At 37.3% G+C, this 19,017-nt stretch overlaps 1 protein-coding gene across 1 annotated transcript in view; it reads left to right on the plus strand.

Moving 5' to 3' along the window:
• The window catches only part of SMYD3 (SET and MYND domain containing 3), a 373,059-nt gene that overhangs the window by 278,936 nt on the left and 75,106 nt on the right, over positions 1–19,017 (plus strand). Inside the window, exons 6-7 of the mRNA XM_021390817.1 lie at positions 15,824–15,891; positions 17,247–17,349. Coding sequence (XP_021246492.1) covers positions 15,824–15,891; positions 17,247–17,349 — 171 coding nt within the window. The remainder of the gene's footprint in view (positions 1–15,823; positions 15,892–17,246; positions 17,350–19,017) is intronic.

Raw genomic sequence — 19,017 nt, forward strand, 5'->3', positions numbered from 1 at the left:
TTCTCATGACAGCTGAGATTTTAAATTTTTCTGTGAATTATAGCTTGTTTTGTTTTGTGACACTGCAAAAGAAAAAAAATAATTTCAGGAAAGCAGTGACTGATATGTTTTTAAAGATGAGCCACAGTCTCTGAAAGTCCTATTTGTGTGTTTTATATTCTGTGTTCTATTCCACTAGAATAATGATTTGTGACTGAATGTATAGCCAAGGGCCTGTCCTAATTTGCATTGTTAAAATTTTAACTAATACAATAATATCCCTGCAGGTCATTTACAACCTGCGTAATCTATTTGCTGAAGCAATGTCATGTAAATTAGAATTATGAGTAGATGATTGTAAGTGATTAAGTTAGCATGTCTTAAGAAGTTACCACCCTTGAGCTGAGATGCAGTAACTGACTGCTGCATGCTTCTATTTCATGACAGGTAAGCATTGGCTGATTTAAGTCACTGTGCGGTGCACAATCATCCACAACAGTGTGGGCCAGTAACATGTCAGAGCTGGCTCAATGCCTGGAGCTGCGGAGTAAATTAAGATGTGTAATAATTTTTAAAATTTAAAAATTTTTAAAAATTGTTAGATTGAGGAAGTTCAGTGCCATAGGCCTCGGTTGCCATTTTGTCATGTCCCCTAGTCCTCTATCCTCCTTCCATAACCAAACTGTTGATAAATGGCCATTAAGAAGCAAGTTATCTATTTGAGCCTACATTTTGAATGTATAATCTTCTGTAGTTTTCAGTCATTTTATAGGTTCTGTCCCTTTTGGTTTCTTATCTTCTTTGTTTAAAATCACAAACGTGTAACTGGAGGGTTGGCAATATGATTTGTAGAAAGAGATTCAGAAGTATGAATTTTCCCCTGGGGGATAATTTTCATGTATTTTTTTTTTATATCTTACACACACTGAATGGTTGATTTATATGATTCAATGAATGATAATAACTCAATAGACTGTTTTATATGGTGCTGTCTTCACAATGAGAAGAAAATGTAAAAATGTAATAACAGTGAAGTTAAAGAAAAGTGGGTTGCTTCATTCGTGGGTAGGAGGAGCTCCACCAGTGAAAAGGAGTATCTTTCAGCATCAGTGCATAAGTGATTCTGCTGACTCTCAATGGGAGGAGACTTGAACTCAGTGTGGAAAGAGTGGTCACAAAATCTAGATCGTGAGTCAGGCTTCCTGAATATCTTATGTTTCTATTAGGATGAGCTCAAGTTTTTAAAAACAGCAACAACAAAATAGAAATTACTGGAGCAAATTACTATTTTCTGTCAGAACATTTTTAAAGAAGTATTTCTGCATTTGTTGGAGAAGAAAAAAAGTACAGATTTACTTTATTTCTTTTCATATGGCTCTTATGACAAGAGTAATAGTAAACGAAAGCTTACATAGTGTGATTTGGCATTTTTTGTTTCAAATGCATATTGTAATATGAATGAATCCTTAGGGTGAAAAGTCTGGCTTTTATGAATTACTTTAGAGTTTTACTTCATTCTATTCCTGAAAATATCACAATTTAAAAATTAAAATTTTCTTAGGCAGTCAAATCAAATGAGAGACAATCCCAGATGAAAGGAATATGTGCTCCTAAATAGTGCTTAAATAATCATAATGAGAATATTGAATTTTAAAGAATGCAATTCATTAAGTAAGAATATATTTTGGCTTGTAGCTTTTTGGCATTGTGCTTGTATACAGAAACAGTATGAACATTAGAACCAATCCGAGTCAAAATACCAACTGCGTGGAGTAATGCAACAGTCAGTTTGAATAATCTCATGCCTTGTGGCTCATATTTCTAATCCTGTTTTGCATTTTCTCTAGTCTGTATTGTTTTTAAGAGAGCTGTGATGTATAAACTTAGATTATTCTTTGGATGCGGTGGTAGGCAGTTTCTTGGTTCCACTGGTTTAGTATTGACCAATGATTAGTATGTTCTTTCCTGTCAGCCTGGTTTTGTCAGGTGGAGTAGAAACGCTCCTTGTTGCTTGCTGAAATCACAATTCCTCTAGCTGGTTTGCTTTTCTTGGGTGTATCTAAGGATCTGGTTTGCACAAAATAATAAAAAGCTCAAAGGAAGGGATATGTAAAAAGTAGATGAATATTTGCTGAGAGTGAATCTGCATATCAGTAGAAAAAATAGTGTGAAACACTAAGGATGTTATGAATTAGAGGGATATTTTATAAATCTATAATTTGTTTTTTAAAACCAATACAGGCGTATATGAAACACAACACCACTGTAATTTGCTCAGACTGTAGTGAATGGTAGGACTTTGAGATGTAAATATTGTGTCTGTTCTTAAAGTTTCCAAATGAATCTGTATTATGAAAACAATTGAATTGGCTTCAAAAAGTCACAAGAGAAAGAGGATGAAGTGGAAGCATAGTGGCGTTCGTCTGCTTTCTAGAGTTTACTACTGGTATATATTTTGCTGGTCTGCATATGAGAGGAAGAATGAAACAACTTTGCCTGTAAAGAAATGTCCATATTGGTAGGTAAAAGTCTCACTTCCACATGGAAGATTGCAAAGTTATGAAAGTCACTTTGTTAGAACACAGATGTTTTTGGTAAGCATAGTTTCAGTGCCTTTCAAGGTATCCCAATGTTATTTTTAAAACTGTTTGCTCAGCCTTCAAGTTTGGCTAGGCACTTTATTTAATATCATCACATCTTCTGTCTATTTTTTAAAAGATCTTCAGTTTCATTTAGTATTGGATGTGAACTTGAGGCATTATTGCTGAAGAGCTTAGGTTTAGAATTAAGGAAACCAAAGGTTGCGGCTGTTTAATGGCAAGGATTTGTTTTGTCAGAAATGCACAAAATGTTAACCACACTGAATTAGATCACCCTATTTCAATGCTCACAGAAGTTCTAAATCTAATTTGACTTGTGAACTTACTAATATTGTTTAGTGTTACTCATCTAATGCCACTGAAGTTACTACCAATTTACATGAATGTAAGTGCAAATTTTATGTTAAAAGCTTCAAAAAAGGACAAATGAACATTTGCCCAGTAAAGGGATCGTTCTGTTTCTAGCTTATTTGTGTAACAGTATATTCTTACCAATTAATACTTGCTAAAATTGTATTTCTGAGTGTTTGACAGATTCTGTTCCTGGCTGTTAGATTTAGTTCATCTCATACAGCCTCAGTTGTGTTCATCACAGAAATGCTCTCAGGAGAAGAAATGCTTCTTTGCTAGTGAGTTTGTGGAAGGGCAAAGGTGAAGGAGTGAGGAGAAAATTCTTTCTTTGGTGTAAGTATTTCCTGTAGACAGCAATTACATACAGGTCTGTGAACTTTAGTTAGCTACCCACAAGCATTTGAACTGTGAGCTCAACAGTGTTTGTCTAACCTTCCTTTAATATTCTATCTCAAAGACATCTTGTGGAGATGCTTCAAAATTAAATACTCTTTTTTTCTTCAGAGTGGAAGAGCAATTAATGCAATTGTGGAGGTGGAAAGTCTTTTTTTAGTGTCACTGTTATTATTTACAATGCCTAATTTCTGTTTTGTTGCTTCAAGTACTCATGCATATCACATTGGATGTTGGATAGCAAGTGAATTAGAATCTCGTGTTATTTCTTTGAATTACAGGAAGATAGTTTATATATGCAAATTACTTTCAGGTATCTTTGTATCTGTTCTTTGTACCCTTGCTTAGTACTTCAGAGTTATTGTTCTCTAGTTGATTTCCATGAACCAAAAGAAAGTCAAGCTGGGATGGTTTTCAGCTTTCAGTACGCTGTGGTACACAGCCTTCTAAAAGGAAGGATACCAGAAGCAATAACAAATCAGCAAAGGAATTGTTGGCTGATATTACTGTGAGTGTAGATAAGAACCTTGGACATACGGAAACCATAGACAATCTGAAAGTTTCCTGATACCTTCCGTTTTCTGATTTTCACAAGAAGAAATGTTTTCTACCAATGGATTGTTTAATTATAAACTTTATGGAGAAAATCTCACAGCAAATGGCAAATCCATAAGGGCAAATAAACTAATTCCATTTTTTTCCACTAAAGCAGGCTTTTAATGTTCTAATGAAGACCATATGTTTCTTTAAATGAGATAGATGTGATATTTATGTTTACATGCAAAGAGCCTGGAATATGAACATGAGGAGTCAGTGGAGATGGAATTAGAGGTTGGAAGGAATCTGGGGAAGTCATCTCATTATGTCCTGCTTAAAGCTGGGCCAGCGCTGAAATCAGAGCAGGTTGCTATGGCTTTGTCTAGTCAGGTCCTGAAAATTGCCAATTCCCAGTATACCTAAAACACTAAGGACTTCTGAAACACTAATTTTTTGCTAGTTAAATGTCTTCCAGTAAATTTCAAGTTAACCTTATATTCTTGGGAATCAAGAAACTCGTACATTTCAAGGAGTATCTCTCTCTGGAAGTGGAATTATATATCATTTTCTCTCCAGCTGAAGTCTGTATACTGTGAGTTCATTACGTAGAAATCATGTATGGGAGTGTGGCATTTTTCCTTCTGTAAGCAGTGCTGTTAAAAGTTACTCTACATGTAACTATTTTGCAATTCGTCAGCTCATTGTTTGATGTCACACTGACTAGGGGTTCTGTGTTTGAACTTGATTTATGAGTTTATTTTGCAGTAAGTCATTGTAATTTTTTTAATTACCACTTTAATGAAGGTGTAGCTTAATGCTGTTTTCGAGTGTTATCTTTCTTCCCAGCTAATAATAGCATATTGTAACAGTACAGAAAATACGTACTACTGATTTGGTACAATAAAGAAAAATACTATTTTAAAGGAAAAATCTGTCCAATTCAGATATAAGTAGAATGATATACTGGAAGGTTTTTTCTCTTCTGTTGAAGCAATGGCACTTCTACTAAGGAGTCCCGATGGATTGGACAGTGATATTTCCCCCTGCTAGTTTTTGGGACACAGATATTGTGGGTATCGCAAACCTTGTTCACCCGAAATATGGCCATGGCTCTTCCTGTTGGGGAAATTGAAGAGTTATCTTCTACCTGTACTTTCAAAAGGAACAAATGACTCCAAAGAAAATGTGAAAGGGAGCTTCCTTTGTAGCCCTTGCTCTGTACCAATTATCCAGACATTTCAGAATGGAACAGATTTTAGCATCCAGAGCCTGTTTAAGCAAAATCCCCTACCCTGGCCAATTAATGGGAAATGAAGCACTGAGTTGCTCTGGTTTAGATCCTGAGTGTCAAATGCACCCTCGGGTCCAAAGAAGTGATGCATTTTTTTTTTTTCTTGGCTTAGTCTCTATCGCTTCCCAATATGGTTGCATATAGCACACAATGCTAGCAAATTGTCTTCAGTAATGTTAGATGTCGTTGGCTGCCTGTATTTTATCATCACGTAGAATTGTCCAAGAATGCTGGACTAACATTATTATGGGAATGAGGAAACTAGAGGCATAAGCATGAAATCTATCCTCACAGTAACTAGAAGCGTATGTCCTCTGTTGAGACTAAACATGTCCAGTGTTGTGGAATTCCAAAAATTAAATTATTCAAACTGTTTCCTGAGTAGAGCAATGTTTGAAATAGCCCAACAGAATAGAGTTGTAGGATAAATATAACAAAAATTCTGTCTGAAAACCCGTGGAGTTGATTTTTCTGAGATGCTAAGAGTTCATGTGTCCTGTGAAGATCCATGAACACTTTGAATAGCGAGTACTTCAGTTATGCAGGCCTTAATATTACTACGTTGGTTTTAATTTGCTGTATGCATTGCTTCATTACTTTAAATGTAACAGTACTCTATTTTGACCCAAGAAGGAAATTGAGTTTGACTTACATTTTCTGCCTTTCTGTATCCCGCTTGTTTCTGATATGGTCAAATTCATGTTTCTGTGCCAGCACACACACTCAGAATGCAATCAGTCTTCCCTTTCAATCAGATGGATGTCTAGAACTGTGGTCTGGGTTTAACCATCTCTTCAGTGCCTGGGTTTCTTAAAATAATCTCTAACAGGCAGTTACCCTTCTTTCCCAAAAAATGTCTGACTCAGGCAATCAGCTGGGTGCTTCATCATTTCAGGGTTAAATACATAGTGGGCTTTCTGTTTCAGTTTTACTTTTTCCTGTTAAACTTCTCATTGCCACCTGGTCTTAATACATTCGATCAATATCATTTGGCACTCGACTCCTTTTCACTGACCACAGGCAGCTCTCGCCTGTCTCGTCCAGAACGCCTCCTATGTTATATTAGCATCAGTCATTATATATGATAACCCTGTTCATACATACTTTGTAGAAAAAGGGAGTAAAGGTGACCTTAACAGCATTTTGCAGGCATGTACTAATAAATTGCTAACAAACTTACAAATGTTAGAAGTATTTTATGAAATTCTACTTCAGCATTTTGTGAGCAGCTTATATGATTTTCAAATTATTGTTTTGTGTGTAATTCAAAATAGTGCTCTCAGCAGATGATTGATCTGCTAGCTGTCTGGAAGGAAGCATGTTTGCCATTGCCTTATTTACTGATTTCTAAAAATCTGTAGTTAGGAGAAAGGGCTTAGATATCTGACAGAGATGGGTTTACATAAAGGTATATCCAGCCAACTTATTTTTTTTTTAAAATTAGTAATGTCCCATAGCTTGATGGGAAGGAATCGGTTACAAAGTAAATTATATATATATTTATGTTTTGCTTTAATGATTTTATAAAATAACAACAATACTCAATTTTATAGATCTGTATGTCAAAACAAAAGTAGTTGCTGACCTGTTGGGAAAATATGTAAGAATAATGGAAGGAACTGAATGAACTGGCAGTTATATGAGTATTCTTTTGTGCCTAGATATCCAAACTTTGCAAAAAGCTGAGATTTCATCTGGTTAATATAAAACAGAGCAAGCTGTAGTTAGCCTTGCTTGCCGTGACCATGGGCACATACAAGTTCACAGTGATATATAGTGGCTCAAGTTGCTTTCATGCGTTTTTCACCCTGATAAGGAAAAAAAAAAGTTTAGGTTCAATTCTAAAACTCCCCAGTTATGTCTCTTATAAGGTGTAACTGAAGTAGAAAAGTAGGAATAGATCTGGATAAAAAATCACATGGTACTTATGAAAAAAGAAATAGAAAAAAATTGTGGGAATTTCTCAGAGTGCTTACTACGTTTCTAAAGGAATTCATTTATTTATTGCCCATTTTGAAAAAAAAAATAAATGTGTGTTGTTTATTCAAATGTTTTTAAAGAATTTAAATATTCAATTTATGTGATCACATTTTGGAAGAGAGTTTTGAATTTGTTTTTCTTCTCATTTTGAATTTTCTCCCTCTTAAAGAATTCTCAAGCTTTTGTGCCTTCAGAAAGTTCCTGTTGCAAGTAATTTTAAAGAAATTGCATGAAAAGCTTTATCCCTAGGCTTTATCTTCCCCCGACTTCTTTTTTTCCCAGTAGAAAATACATTGCTGGGCAATAGGTGAAGACTGCAAGAGGAAACAGAGGCAAAAATCCACTGAGCTGAACAGAACTAAGACTTATCATGGTCAATGAACTTTGAGAGAAATGTAATTGAAGGCCTTGCTCATCAAACACCTCCAGAAGGAAAAACAATTGTATGGGAACTGTAAGAATAAGGTCAGCAAAGCCTGAAATATTTAGACTGGTTTCATCTCATCTAACTCAGGCTGCCTAGCAGTTATGAGTATGGTATGATGAAATCATTTGGGTAATGGAGGAAGATGACATAGTTGTTTATTCCACTATATTATTAGCTAGAACTATGTAAGATTAATTCATTAATATCTTATTTTGCCTATGTCATTTTCGTAGCAGCAACCATAGCTGAATCTCAGTCTTATCTTTCATATTTAGTGCAACATTTATTCTTTGCATTGCAGATAAACAGAAAGGCAAGACAAATACAAAGTCATTTAACCACTTCCAGATGCCCATGAACTTTGATATCATCCAGTAAGCAATTTACCTTGAATAGGTGGGCATGCAGTGGCTGTTGAAATTAAGTTAATAACTCTGCCCCGTTTCAAAAGAATGGAGCTACTAGTAGGAAAATTAGGAAGAAGAGAAGGATGTCATCCCTCCACTCCATTTAGTAATGCCTACTGCTGCAGGCATACTGTAATATGATCCAGCAGTGGCTTCCCGGTTCTTTCTCTCCAGTTCTGCTCCAGAAATAGATGAATTTTGGTTTTGTTTCAGGCAGTAGTAACAATAACATTTGCAGAGCTGGGTGAAAGGTAGAATTTCAACAAAAGGAACATGAGATTTGCTGACTGTTGTCAGAGTAGAGATTTGTGAAAAGGTGGGACAGAGAACACAAAATTATTAATGAGAGTTCTACAGAGTTTCAGGATTTTTAATTTTACCCAGAAAGTGCAATGTTTTTCCGTGTTTCAGGCTCAAGATCTTCATTTCTTGAGTTAGTAACTGCATCTTACACACACATCACGAAAAAAAAAAGAAAAAGTGCCCATAGCAAACATAACATTTATCCTACTAATGATGGCTTTGAAATTCTTAGTAATCAAATATATTTAGCTACCTAGCTAAATGTTTTTATTTGAAGAATTGGAGAAGTATGTGTCGGGGTAAAAAGAGAGAAGGTAATTTGCCATGACCTATTTTCATTCCATTCCAATTGAAATTGCAGCATTTAGCTGAGTTCTAAAAAGGGATGCCTGAAGCACTCTTGCATTAAATCATCTGTTAATGTCAGGACAAATTTATCAGATGTACTGGCTTGTAGGTGGTGACACCCTTCTGCAAGGGATATTGGTGTTCTGCACACTCATCAGAAACTTTTATGTGCTAGGACAACAAAAAAAAGACCTGAAATTTTGACAGTTGATGGGGAGAAAGAGTTCCGAAGACTTAAATTGAAAAACTAAGAAAACACGTGGAATTACACATCTTTGCTCTAAGTAGCTCTGAAGTAGTCGTCTCAAATTCAACCAAAATCTTAATGATTTGGCACAAGAGGTTAAAATGTATTTTTCTTGAAAAATGAAATAATTGCAAATTCTACCCTGGTGTAAAAGAAATGTAAATCCTCCGAATTTCATAGCGTTACAGCAAAATTTGTCTTCTAAGCGTGTATCACAAACAGTTAAGTACTTGTCCCATTTCCTTAGTCTGAAAATCTAGTTAAGATAAAGTGTTCTAAAAGCCATTCTAATATGTCTCTCACCCTCTCCAGTACCCTGTCCATTGGACACAGTTGAGGTTTCAGAGCAAAGGACCAGACCCTCTGTCTGGGTGCCGTGGACTCTGGCTACAAGCAGCTGAATGAAAGATATCAAAACAGGGGCTTAACTGGTCTGTTGCAACTGTGGCATGCCATGCATTTGCTTTTGAGCCATGTTGCAGTGTTTAGTACTGTTTCTCTAGCACTCTGTGTGCCAAATGCAGACGTTAGCAGATTTGAGATCTGTCAACCATCTGTGCCTGGTATCTGTTCATCCTCAAATGGGAAAGATATCAGTACAGAGCTACAATCATAGAATCATAGAATCACCAAGGTTGGAAAAGACCTACAAGATCATCCAGTCCAACTGTCTACCTATCACCAATAGTTCTCACTAGACCATGTCCCTCAACACAATGTCTAAATGTTCCTTGAACACCTCCAGGGTCAGTGACTCCACCACCTCCCTGGGCAGCCCATTCCAGCGCCTGACCACTCTTTCAGAAAAGTAGTATTTCCTAATGTCCAGCTTGAATCTCCCCTGGTGCAACTTGAGGCCATTCCCTCTAGTCCTATCACTAGTTACACAAGAGAAGAGGCCTACCCCCAGCTCACTACAACCTCCCTTCAAGTAGTTATAGAGAGTGATAAGATCTCCCCTGAGCCTCCTCTTCTCCAGACTGAACAATCCCAGCTCCCTCAGCTGCTCCTCATAAGGCCTGTGCTCCAGACCCCTCACCAGCTTCATCGCCCTCCTCTGAACACGCTCCAGGGCCTCAATGTCTTTCTTGCAGTGAGGGGCCCAAAACTGGACACAGTACTTGAGGTGCAGCCTCACAAGTGCTGAGTACAGAGGGACAATTACTTCCCTGCTCTTGCTAGCAACACTATTTCTGATACAAGCCAGGATGCCATTGGCCTTCTTGGCCACCTGTGCACACTACTGGCTCATGTTTGGCCGAGCATCTGCCAATTCCCCCAGGTCTGTGTCCTCCACACAGTCTTCCAGCCACTCTGTCCCAAGCCTGTAGCATTGCCTGGGGTTGTTGTGGCCGAAGTGCAGGACCCGGCACTTGGTCTTGTTGAACCTCATCCCACTGGCTTCAGCCCAGAGATCCAGCCTGTCCAGATCTCTCTGTAGGGCCTCGCTACCCCCAGGCGGTTCGACACTTCCTGCCAACTTGGTGTCATCTGCTAACTTACTGGGGGTGCACTCAATGCCCTCATCCAGGCCATCAATAACGATATTGAAGAGGGCAGGCCCCAGCATTGACCCCTGGGGAATGCCACTTAAGACTGGTCGCCAGCTGGATTTGACTCCATTCACCACCTCTCTCTGGGCCCGACCCTCCAGCCAGCTCCTTACCCAGCAAAGAGTGTACTCGTCCGAGCCACAGGCTGTCAGCTTCATCAGGAGAATACCATGGGAGACAGTGTCAAAGGCTTTGCTGAAGTCTAGGTAGACCACATCAACAGCCTTTCCCTCATCCACCAGGCGGGTCACTGAATCATAGAAGGAGATCAGGTTGGTCAAGCAGGACCTGCCCTTCGCAAACCCATGCTGGCTGGGCCTGATCCCCCGGTTGTCCCACACGTGCCGTGTGATCTCCCTCAAGATAATCTGTTCCATAGCTTTCTCTGGCACCGAGGTAAGGCTGACAGGCCTGTAGTTCCCCGGATCCTCCTTACAACCCTTCTTGTAGATGGGAGTCACATTGGCAAGTGTCTAGACTTCTGGGCTCTCTCCAATTGACCAGGCACGCTGATAGATGATGGAAAGTGGCTTGGCTATCACCTCCGCTGGTTCCCTCATCACTCTCGGATGGATCTCATCTGGCCCTACCGACTTGTGGCAGTGCAAGTAGAAGGGATACAATGGGGGGTGGTGGTTCTGGGAGGTCTCTGAGGTTTCTCTTGGTCATTTGAGTTAGTGTGCCCCTTGCACAGTATTTACTGTCCAATTCTTCAACCTGGCTAATGTTTGAGTCTCTTGAGAATACTGTTCACAATGTGACAACTGGTTATATCATCTTTTGTTAAATACTTGCCAGTGACCAAGAATATCCAGTCTGCTTTCATGTGAATGAGAAACTTAATAATCCATGAACTTGTTTTTTTATATCTTTAATTTACATTACATTGGGCTTATAAATTAGGGAAAGAAGTTATGACTTTCATCCTGGTAGTGGGTTAGAATGTGCCAGCTGTGACACACAATTTACAAAGGTGGAGTCATTCTACAGCAAATCTGAAAATGATATTGACCGTATTAGTGCAAAATACCCTTTATTAATTCTTCTTGTGCTGGTTACTTGTGCATATTGTAATAAATACCTCACTGTGTTCTAGTAATGTACAGGAACACATAGAGAGAAAATGATTGATATTAGTCCCGGTATTTATAATTTGATTTGTGCAGCAGGCATTAACCAATACTAATTTGTTTTCTTTCCCTTACCTCACTTATTCCAATTTTCCATTTTCTTAGTGTCTGAAATTCCAAATCTAGAATGTCCTGCTATCGGATCTGAGTCTGCTTTGTTTAACCCAAACGCGAAGTTGTGGTGTGAAGTGATATTAATGAAGACTGAACTGGAGCCATAGTTGCCCATAATCAATAGGAGGGCTTCAGATTAGGATAGGCCTAATATTGAGGACAAACGTAGTGGAATATGTTGCCAAGCTGAATCCTTCATACTCTGTCAAATGGAAACACCAGAACAAATCTTCATGTCTCTCTGCTGGACTGTGGGTCTGGCACAGGGACTGATCAGACAGTAGCTCCACATGTCCTGGGAACAGAGACCTCCTAAGTAGTAAGTTATAGAGTTCTCATATGCCATTCAGAGAAGAAATAAAACATAACAAATTGAAGCAATTTTTATTTGCTACTGATGAAGTATGTTTGAGAATAGTGGTCAGCTGAATCACTCTGTGTCTTTACTAGTTTGGGAAAGATTGTCTTCTTCCTGGGTTACCTTACTGAGTACAGATGCCTCTCTGAAAGATGTGCAGTCTCTTAAAAGAGGAAATCCTTTTATTTAAATCCATCGATGTATGGAATATTGTTTGTTGTTTGACATAGCAGTTCCTTTTAAATAAACTTGCAGGATTTATTGCCACAGTGCAAACTCAAACACCGAGGACTGGTAGTTTAAATTGTTAGTGAATTGTATGACCAATCAGTCTATGATGTGAAGTCTTGAGAACTCTAGGATAGTTCTAAAAATAATGTTGCCCTGTGGAGACTTGAAAAGTCCATGAATCTCCTGTGAGAATTTTCGCTCAATTCTCATGCTGGGAAATGTGTTATTTCAGAAAATTTAGAAGTGACAGAGGAATTTGACTTTTCAGCTTTGAAGTTCTGAAGTATGTGGACATTCTTCCTTATTTGTGTGTGTGACAAACTCTGAATACTTTGTTCTGTTTCTATATGTGGATATGCAGTTATAGTGCTATGGCATTGGACAGAAAAGAATGTTTAGAGGAATCAGAAAGGACAAGTTGAACTGCAACATAAATTAAATAACCAAGATAAATGATGCTGCAGGAGTTAAGATGACAAAGGCCATGTGTCTGTAGGAGGAAACTGTATCCTGAAGCAGCAGATTGCCCTGAATTGTTTATTCTTCCTTATTTTAAGATCTGGGTTCACAGAGAATCAAAACGTTGAAGATCTATGTATTGGGTCTAAGACGCATCTGTTTAGGCAGAAAAAAAGGCCATACAAGGTGACTATGAAACCTGACAGAAATACACATGAGAAAGGCATTGTTTGCTTGATTGTGGTGGTGGTGGTGTTTTTTTCCTCAGAAATAGACAGTTAACTTTCAGGCACAGAAAGTTTAGATCCTTAACTGATTTCTTCATCTTGTCTTGGATCAGACAGTGTACCTGTGCTCTTCTCAGCAGCGCTGGATACTCCAGGTCAGCTGTCTGAGCGACAGTGAACTCTAGGAATCTAGGAAAATGGATTTTTTCTTCAGGTTTTCTGTAACAGAAATTCCTTCTTCCTTTTGTTTCTTGCAAGGCATGGCCTGTGGCATTAACTCCTCTGGTGGACTGGAATCCCAGCAGTCCCCTTGGCAGGACTCATCTTTAACTTTGGCAGATTGGAAACCTCTTAAAAAGTGTTTGTGAACAGAAATGTAGGGGATATTCAGAAGATTTTTAGAAACTTTATAAAGAATCTAAAAGGAAACCAACAACCTCACCCTCAGCTGACAGACTACGGAGTTTTCATATTTGATATCTATTACCAGCTGCAAATTGTCAGTGGGAAACTGTCAATATATCAGAATTTCTCGCGCCATAAATGATGAGATTACTTCCCACCGCCACCATCTCATGCCCTCTCTCTCCACTTGCAGACAGAGAGCAACCATAACAAAGGGCAACATCTGTATACATTTTGCATGGACATCACTGGCTAATTTTTTTTTCCATACCTGAGTTTAACAGTGGGGAAAGTTTTTCTGCCAGGGAGTTAATCAAACCTCAGAGCTTGCCTTTCATCAGACTATGAGCAAAATCATGTAGCCTAAAATTCATAGGAGCAGTTAGACTTCTGCCTGTGTTTAGGTACCTGCATACCTCTTTAGATGTGACCCCAAATGCTTCTGATTCCCAGTTTCATACTGGAAACTGCAAATAATTAGAAATTACATGGTATTCCACTACTTCATTATTGAGATGTAACTGCATACCATGAAAACATCTTAAACAGAGAAGTTAAAAAGTGCCTCACAGAGCACTACTGCTGAAAGACAGACACTCTTAGTATCTGAATCTCAGAGCATCTGTTCATTTCACATTTTTCATTACATATACCCTATAAAAAGTTAGTGCATATTTATAAAAAGCAAAAAGTAAAAATGTTGTGACTTCTGTGTGTAAAACTTTTCACACGGTAGAATACATATCTTTACTAGAAAATGATGAAATTGTCTCTATATCTCTACAGAGATCAAATTCTATTGTTAAATATAAACAGTTTTATGATAATAATAGGAGATTTGCAAGGAAGAGGGATTCATTTTCTTCTAAGAAATGTCTGACCTCTGCTACTTCGTAATCCGTTAGAGAGAGCTAACGTCCACATAAGCTGGCTTTCTTTCTCTTTTACCTGGAAGGCATTGTTTTTTCAATAAATACCAAAATCAAGTCAGTATTTTTAGAGCTAGTATAATTGCTGCTTGGAATGGTCTAATCTTTGCTCTGAAGTTGTCTGATACTTTGTATCAAATGCCAGTTGGAAAGAAATAATTAAGATATATGTATTTGGTAATTTAACAGGAACATTTGAATAGGTTACATAAATAATAGACTAATCATAGAATTGTCTAACCATTTAAAATAACATAAACCCTACTCCATGTACTTTTATTTGAATTAATGTTGCTGTCAGAATTTATGAGAAATTTTGAAAGAGGATTTCATTCTCACCTTATGGTTAATGCTCTCATAAATAATAATTTGTCAATTCTGCAAGACAATATGTACTATTAAATTGTTCAGTGCACCTCTTTAAAATAGAGGTGTGCATTCATTTTTAGAACTGCCAGGTCATACTCTAACATTTTTTTTTCATCTAAAGAGAATAAATGGTATTAGTAATGTAATGTTGTGTAGATCAGACTTGGGACTTCTCTTGTGTTTGCAAATATCGTGCTGTCTATTTCTACGTAAAGTATTTTATTAGTATGTCATTGACAACTGACCAACAAATAATCAAAAATATAAATGAACAAAACAAAAAGCAAACAAAACATCTGTTTTGTCCCCCAAAAGAAAGTCTACTTTCTATAGTAATAATACTAAAGGTCCATTAGGAGTGGCGTTCTGGTTCTTGTTTAGGCCCATGAGAGTGATAGTTGCTAATTGTTTACAAATTGCTGGTATATCTTAGAGCTGAACACCACAACTCCTCAGTTTGATATTTTAGGATTTCACTATGTCTCCTTGTACAGCACTTTCATTCTTTTCCACTCTTTTCTAAAGCTACTTCAATTTTGTATGAGTGAGAGGGAAGAATGCAACATCTAGCTGAATATTTGAAAGTTTATATTTCTCTTTAATTATAGTTTGAAAATTATTCCTACATGACCTTGTGTATGCAAACCAAAATATTCATAGAGCAAAAGATGGGCAATTGTACCGTCTTTGTATGTATTTATGCCTGCATCACATTACCAACAGTCAAGGCTGCTCTCTACTTCAAAACTGACCCGGCTATGCTTGTTGGGCTCCAGTAGCACTCATTAAAATGTCTGTGACAGCCTGGCATCAGTGGAGTATTGGCATGGAAGCAGTCACTTCTTTTCGTCTACCATCACTGTCATCTGCTCTGTTGTCTCTGGGCTGAGCTTCTCAGTCTCTGTGTAGGGTATTTTTCCCCCTCTGGACAGGAAAGTAGGGCCTCTGCATGTGTTTAACACCACATTTTTGCAGGATACTATTATTTCTGCTTTTAATTGACTGCAGTATTACAGGAGAGTGTGTCCCAGATGTGATTACTCCTAAATGAAAGAGCACCAGTGTTGGACTTGAATGTTTCCCATCAAATTACCTATTGCCCCTTCATTTTGAAAGTTTTTTCACTTGAGTATGGGGTTTCCAAATGCGTCTGGTAACCCTGGATTTTTTCCCTTGTTTTTACAGGTGACCTGTAACTGTTTCACCATCAGTAATGGAGAGATGCAGGATGTTGGTGTTGGCCTGTATCCCAGGTACCATGGACACTGTTTCATTCACAGGCAAAATCTATGTTAGGTTTTTTTTCCTTTCTTCCTAGGTAGTTGTAAGCGCCATCATAGTAGCAGGTAACATGTCCAAACAAGAAACTGGGAAATGCAAATAAATTAGAAGAGAATAAAAAACAACCATCATATTGAAAGCATTCTTAGAAGTTCTGATTACAAAGTTAAAACAGTTTAAATAGGATATGTCTTAATATTTTATTTTTATGAGATTGTAGTCAGTTCTAAGTAAGAATAAATGCTAACATTAGAAATGTGTGACTAAGGCTTCCTAAAAAATTAAAAGGAAATATGTTCTGTGTTGCTTTGAAGCATAAATGTTTTGCAGCCAGGAGCCTTCTAAATTGGCAATTAGAAGAAAAAAAGATTGAATGTGCATATTAGTAAATTACCATAAATAAGAAAGTAAGGTAAAAAGATAACCCCCTTGAGAGATACACGTTCATATTTGAATTCTTATTTGTACTAGTTAAGAAGGATGTACCAGGGAGATTTTGCCTTCATAGAATTTGTTACTGTAACTATTAATGTTGAACATGAATAATTGAACATTTTAACTTACTATCTTAATTTCTTTGTGTGAATGTAGGGTTGAACTGTGATGTTAGAATCTAAAGGGGCCTGTTGCTGTTGTTTCTTTTCATACTGATGTCATACGTACAAGGTGTGACTAAGGACGCTATCTTGAGGCCAGCTTTGTGATCAAAATAAGGCTGCTAAGAGTACAGGGAAAGTAGTATAACGAAAAGCACTGGGCAGTCGTCTCATTTCAGAGTGAGATGGAAACAAAACTTTTCACGTACTTTGGGAAAAATGGAACAGTATTTTGGAGCATTATTATTAGTTAAAAATTTTCTTTCCTTAGCTGTGTTCTGTGATGATGCCCTGTCAAAGGATGCAAAAGACTCTTTCCCAATTCAGTTCAGGGCAGCTTTAATTTTGCTGTTTCAAGTCACTCTGAGCTGGGAAAATTGTGAGCCTAAATCTGTAGTTCCCAAATCCTAGGCAAATGCCCTTCCATCCTCTTCTTCCCGATCTTGCAGATTTTGAGGAGGGTAGAGTCAGGCATGGCTTCTATTTGAAGATATACATTGCTAAACGATAATTTTTTTCCCGTAACTAAGAACAGCTCGTTTGCCAAGGATTTTATTTTTATTTTATTTTATTTATTGTTTTATTTTATTTTATTTTATTTTATTTATTGTTAACTTAATTGCTTGATATTTAAGATGTAATATAGTTAGCTACTTCCAAATTATGTCCACAGTAATGACAGTTTACTAAAGATTTTTCTTTTCTTTCTCCCCCTCTACCACCCTTCACAGCATGTCTTTGCTGAATCACAGCTGTGACCCAAACTGTGTGATCGTTTTTGAAGGATACCAGCTTTTACTTCGCTCTGTCCGAGAGATCCAGATTGGCGAAGAGGTAATTAACTTGTCCTCCCTTCCATCACAGACACCTGCAACAATGACATCTCCCTAAATAAATTCCAGACTGCAGGGCCACCAGCTTAATATTTTGATGATATATTGATGCCAATTTTTAGCACGTAGCTATCAGGGAGAAAATGATTAATAGAATCATCCCTTCACACTGCCTGGGCCCCATAATCATTACTTCCCGTAAATCACTAGCAGTCTTGATAAATTCTTGTTCCTCCTTTCCTCCTCTAGGCACTTCATTTTGTTTGTGTTTGAATGTCTTTACCCTGATGGAAACACTTAGAATATTTCTGGGTGGAATGCAGTGTTCACCAAGTCGTTGCAACAATAAGTATTTGTCAGGCTGCAGCCATGCTATAGTAGTAAACCTTTAATTGGCAGTGAAAGTAGCAATTCCAGGTTTGTTTTCTTGTTCATTTCTCTAGGAAGGACTTCAAAATATCCCTTGCAAGCGATTTCAGATTCTGTCTAAAGTATTCTCAGCTTTGTTTTTAAGACAGCATTTGTATTTATTTTGAAAACAATTTATTTGTAGCCAGGTATGTATTTAGATGTAAATGTCTTTCAGAACAGTGCAGTGCAGAATTTGCTTTGTAAGGCCTGCAAAGAGAAATATGCAAGTAGCTTGGTATGTAATAATGACCTATGCAGTTCTTGCTCTTGGTTATTTCAAAATCATGACCTTATGTAAATACGGTTCACATCTGTGCTTCAATGTCTGGGAAGATCGAGGGCTTACAAATTCTAATTTGGGAGCAGTGTCTCTTCCTCCCTATAAATTGTTGTGTTTTTTTTTAATGCATTCTTTCTCCATGATCAAAATGTGTAAATGGTAAAATATATGTTTAGGCAAAATGCTGTGGAGAACCAAAGCTTTTGCTTGTTTACTTTTTCTGACAAGAGAAATCTTTTAGGATGCAACATACCTTTTTTGGAGCCAGTAAGTGTAGCCATTATTCTGTCTGGCATTCTTGTTCAAGCCATGTTATATATACACATCATTCATTTATTTTGGCTTCTTGAGTCACAAAGATGACTTTTGTATTTAAAAATACAAGCAGACTGTAGTATCTTCCCAGGATGTGTGTGTGTCAATTATTAGAGCTCTAAATTCTTATTTTTATGTACTTGAGTATATTTTTCCAGCTGTGATGCTATGACCCAAATTTTAGACTTTGTGTTAGGGATCTGTAACCCACAGAAGTCTCCAGATCAAAATCAGTGGTGAAGTAGATATGGTGCAAATTATAAGTCATTTGTAAGGCAATCAGGAAATAAATGTAGAGCAGTTTGAACTAATTTCTTAGCAGTGACTTGGACATTTGTGTGACTATGGACTTTAAAATGATTGCACCTTATGGATATCGTGTTTTCTAAGAAACTTCGCCTCAGAAAATCAGAATTTTCTGGAGAGCTCAAGTTCTGTTTTCTTTGATGCAATAATGGCTCCTAGTTTTGATTCTTAAAGGAAAACTTGTCTTAAGGGACACATAAGATACTGTGTGTATATAATAATATAAAACAATATAATTAATATAAGAATGTAATGTAACATAACATTGTGTTATGTTACATTACTTTACATCTTGCAACCAGTTTCTTATCCATTGAACAGTCCACCCATCAAATCCATATCTTTCCAATTTGGAGA

This window comes from Numida meleagris, chromosome 3 (assembly GCF_002078875.1).
Source record: "Numida meleagris isolate 19003 breed g44 Domestic line chromosome 3, NumMel1.0, whole genome shotgun sequence".
Taxonomy (NCBI): Eukaryota; Metazoa; Chordata; class Aves; order Galliformes; family Numididae; genus Numida; species Numida meleagris.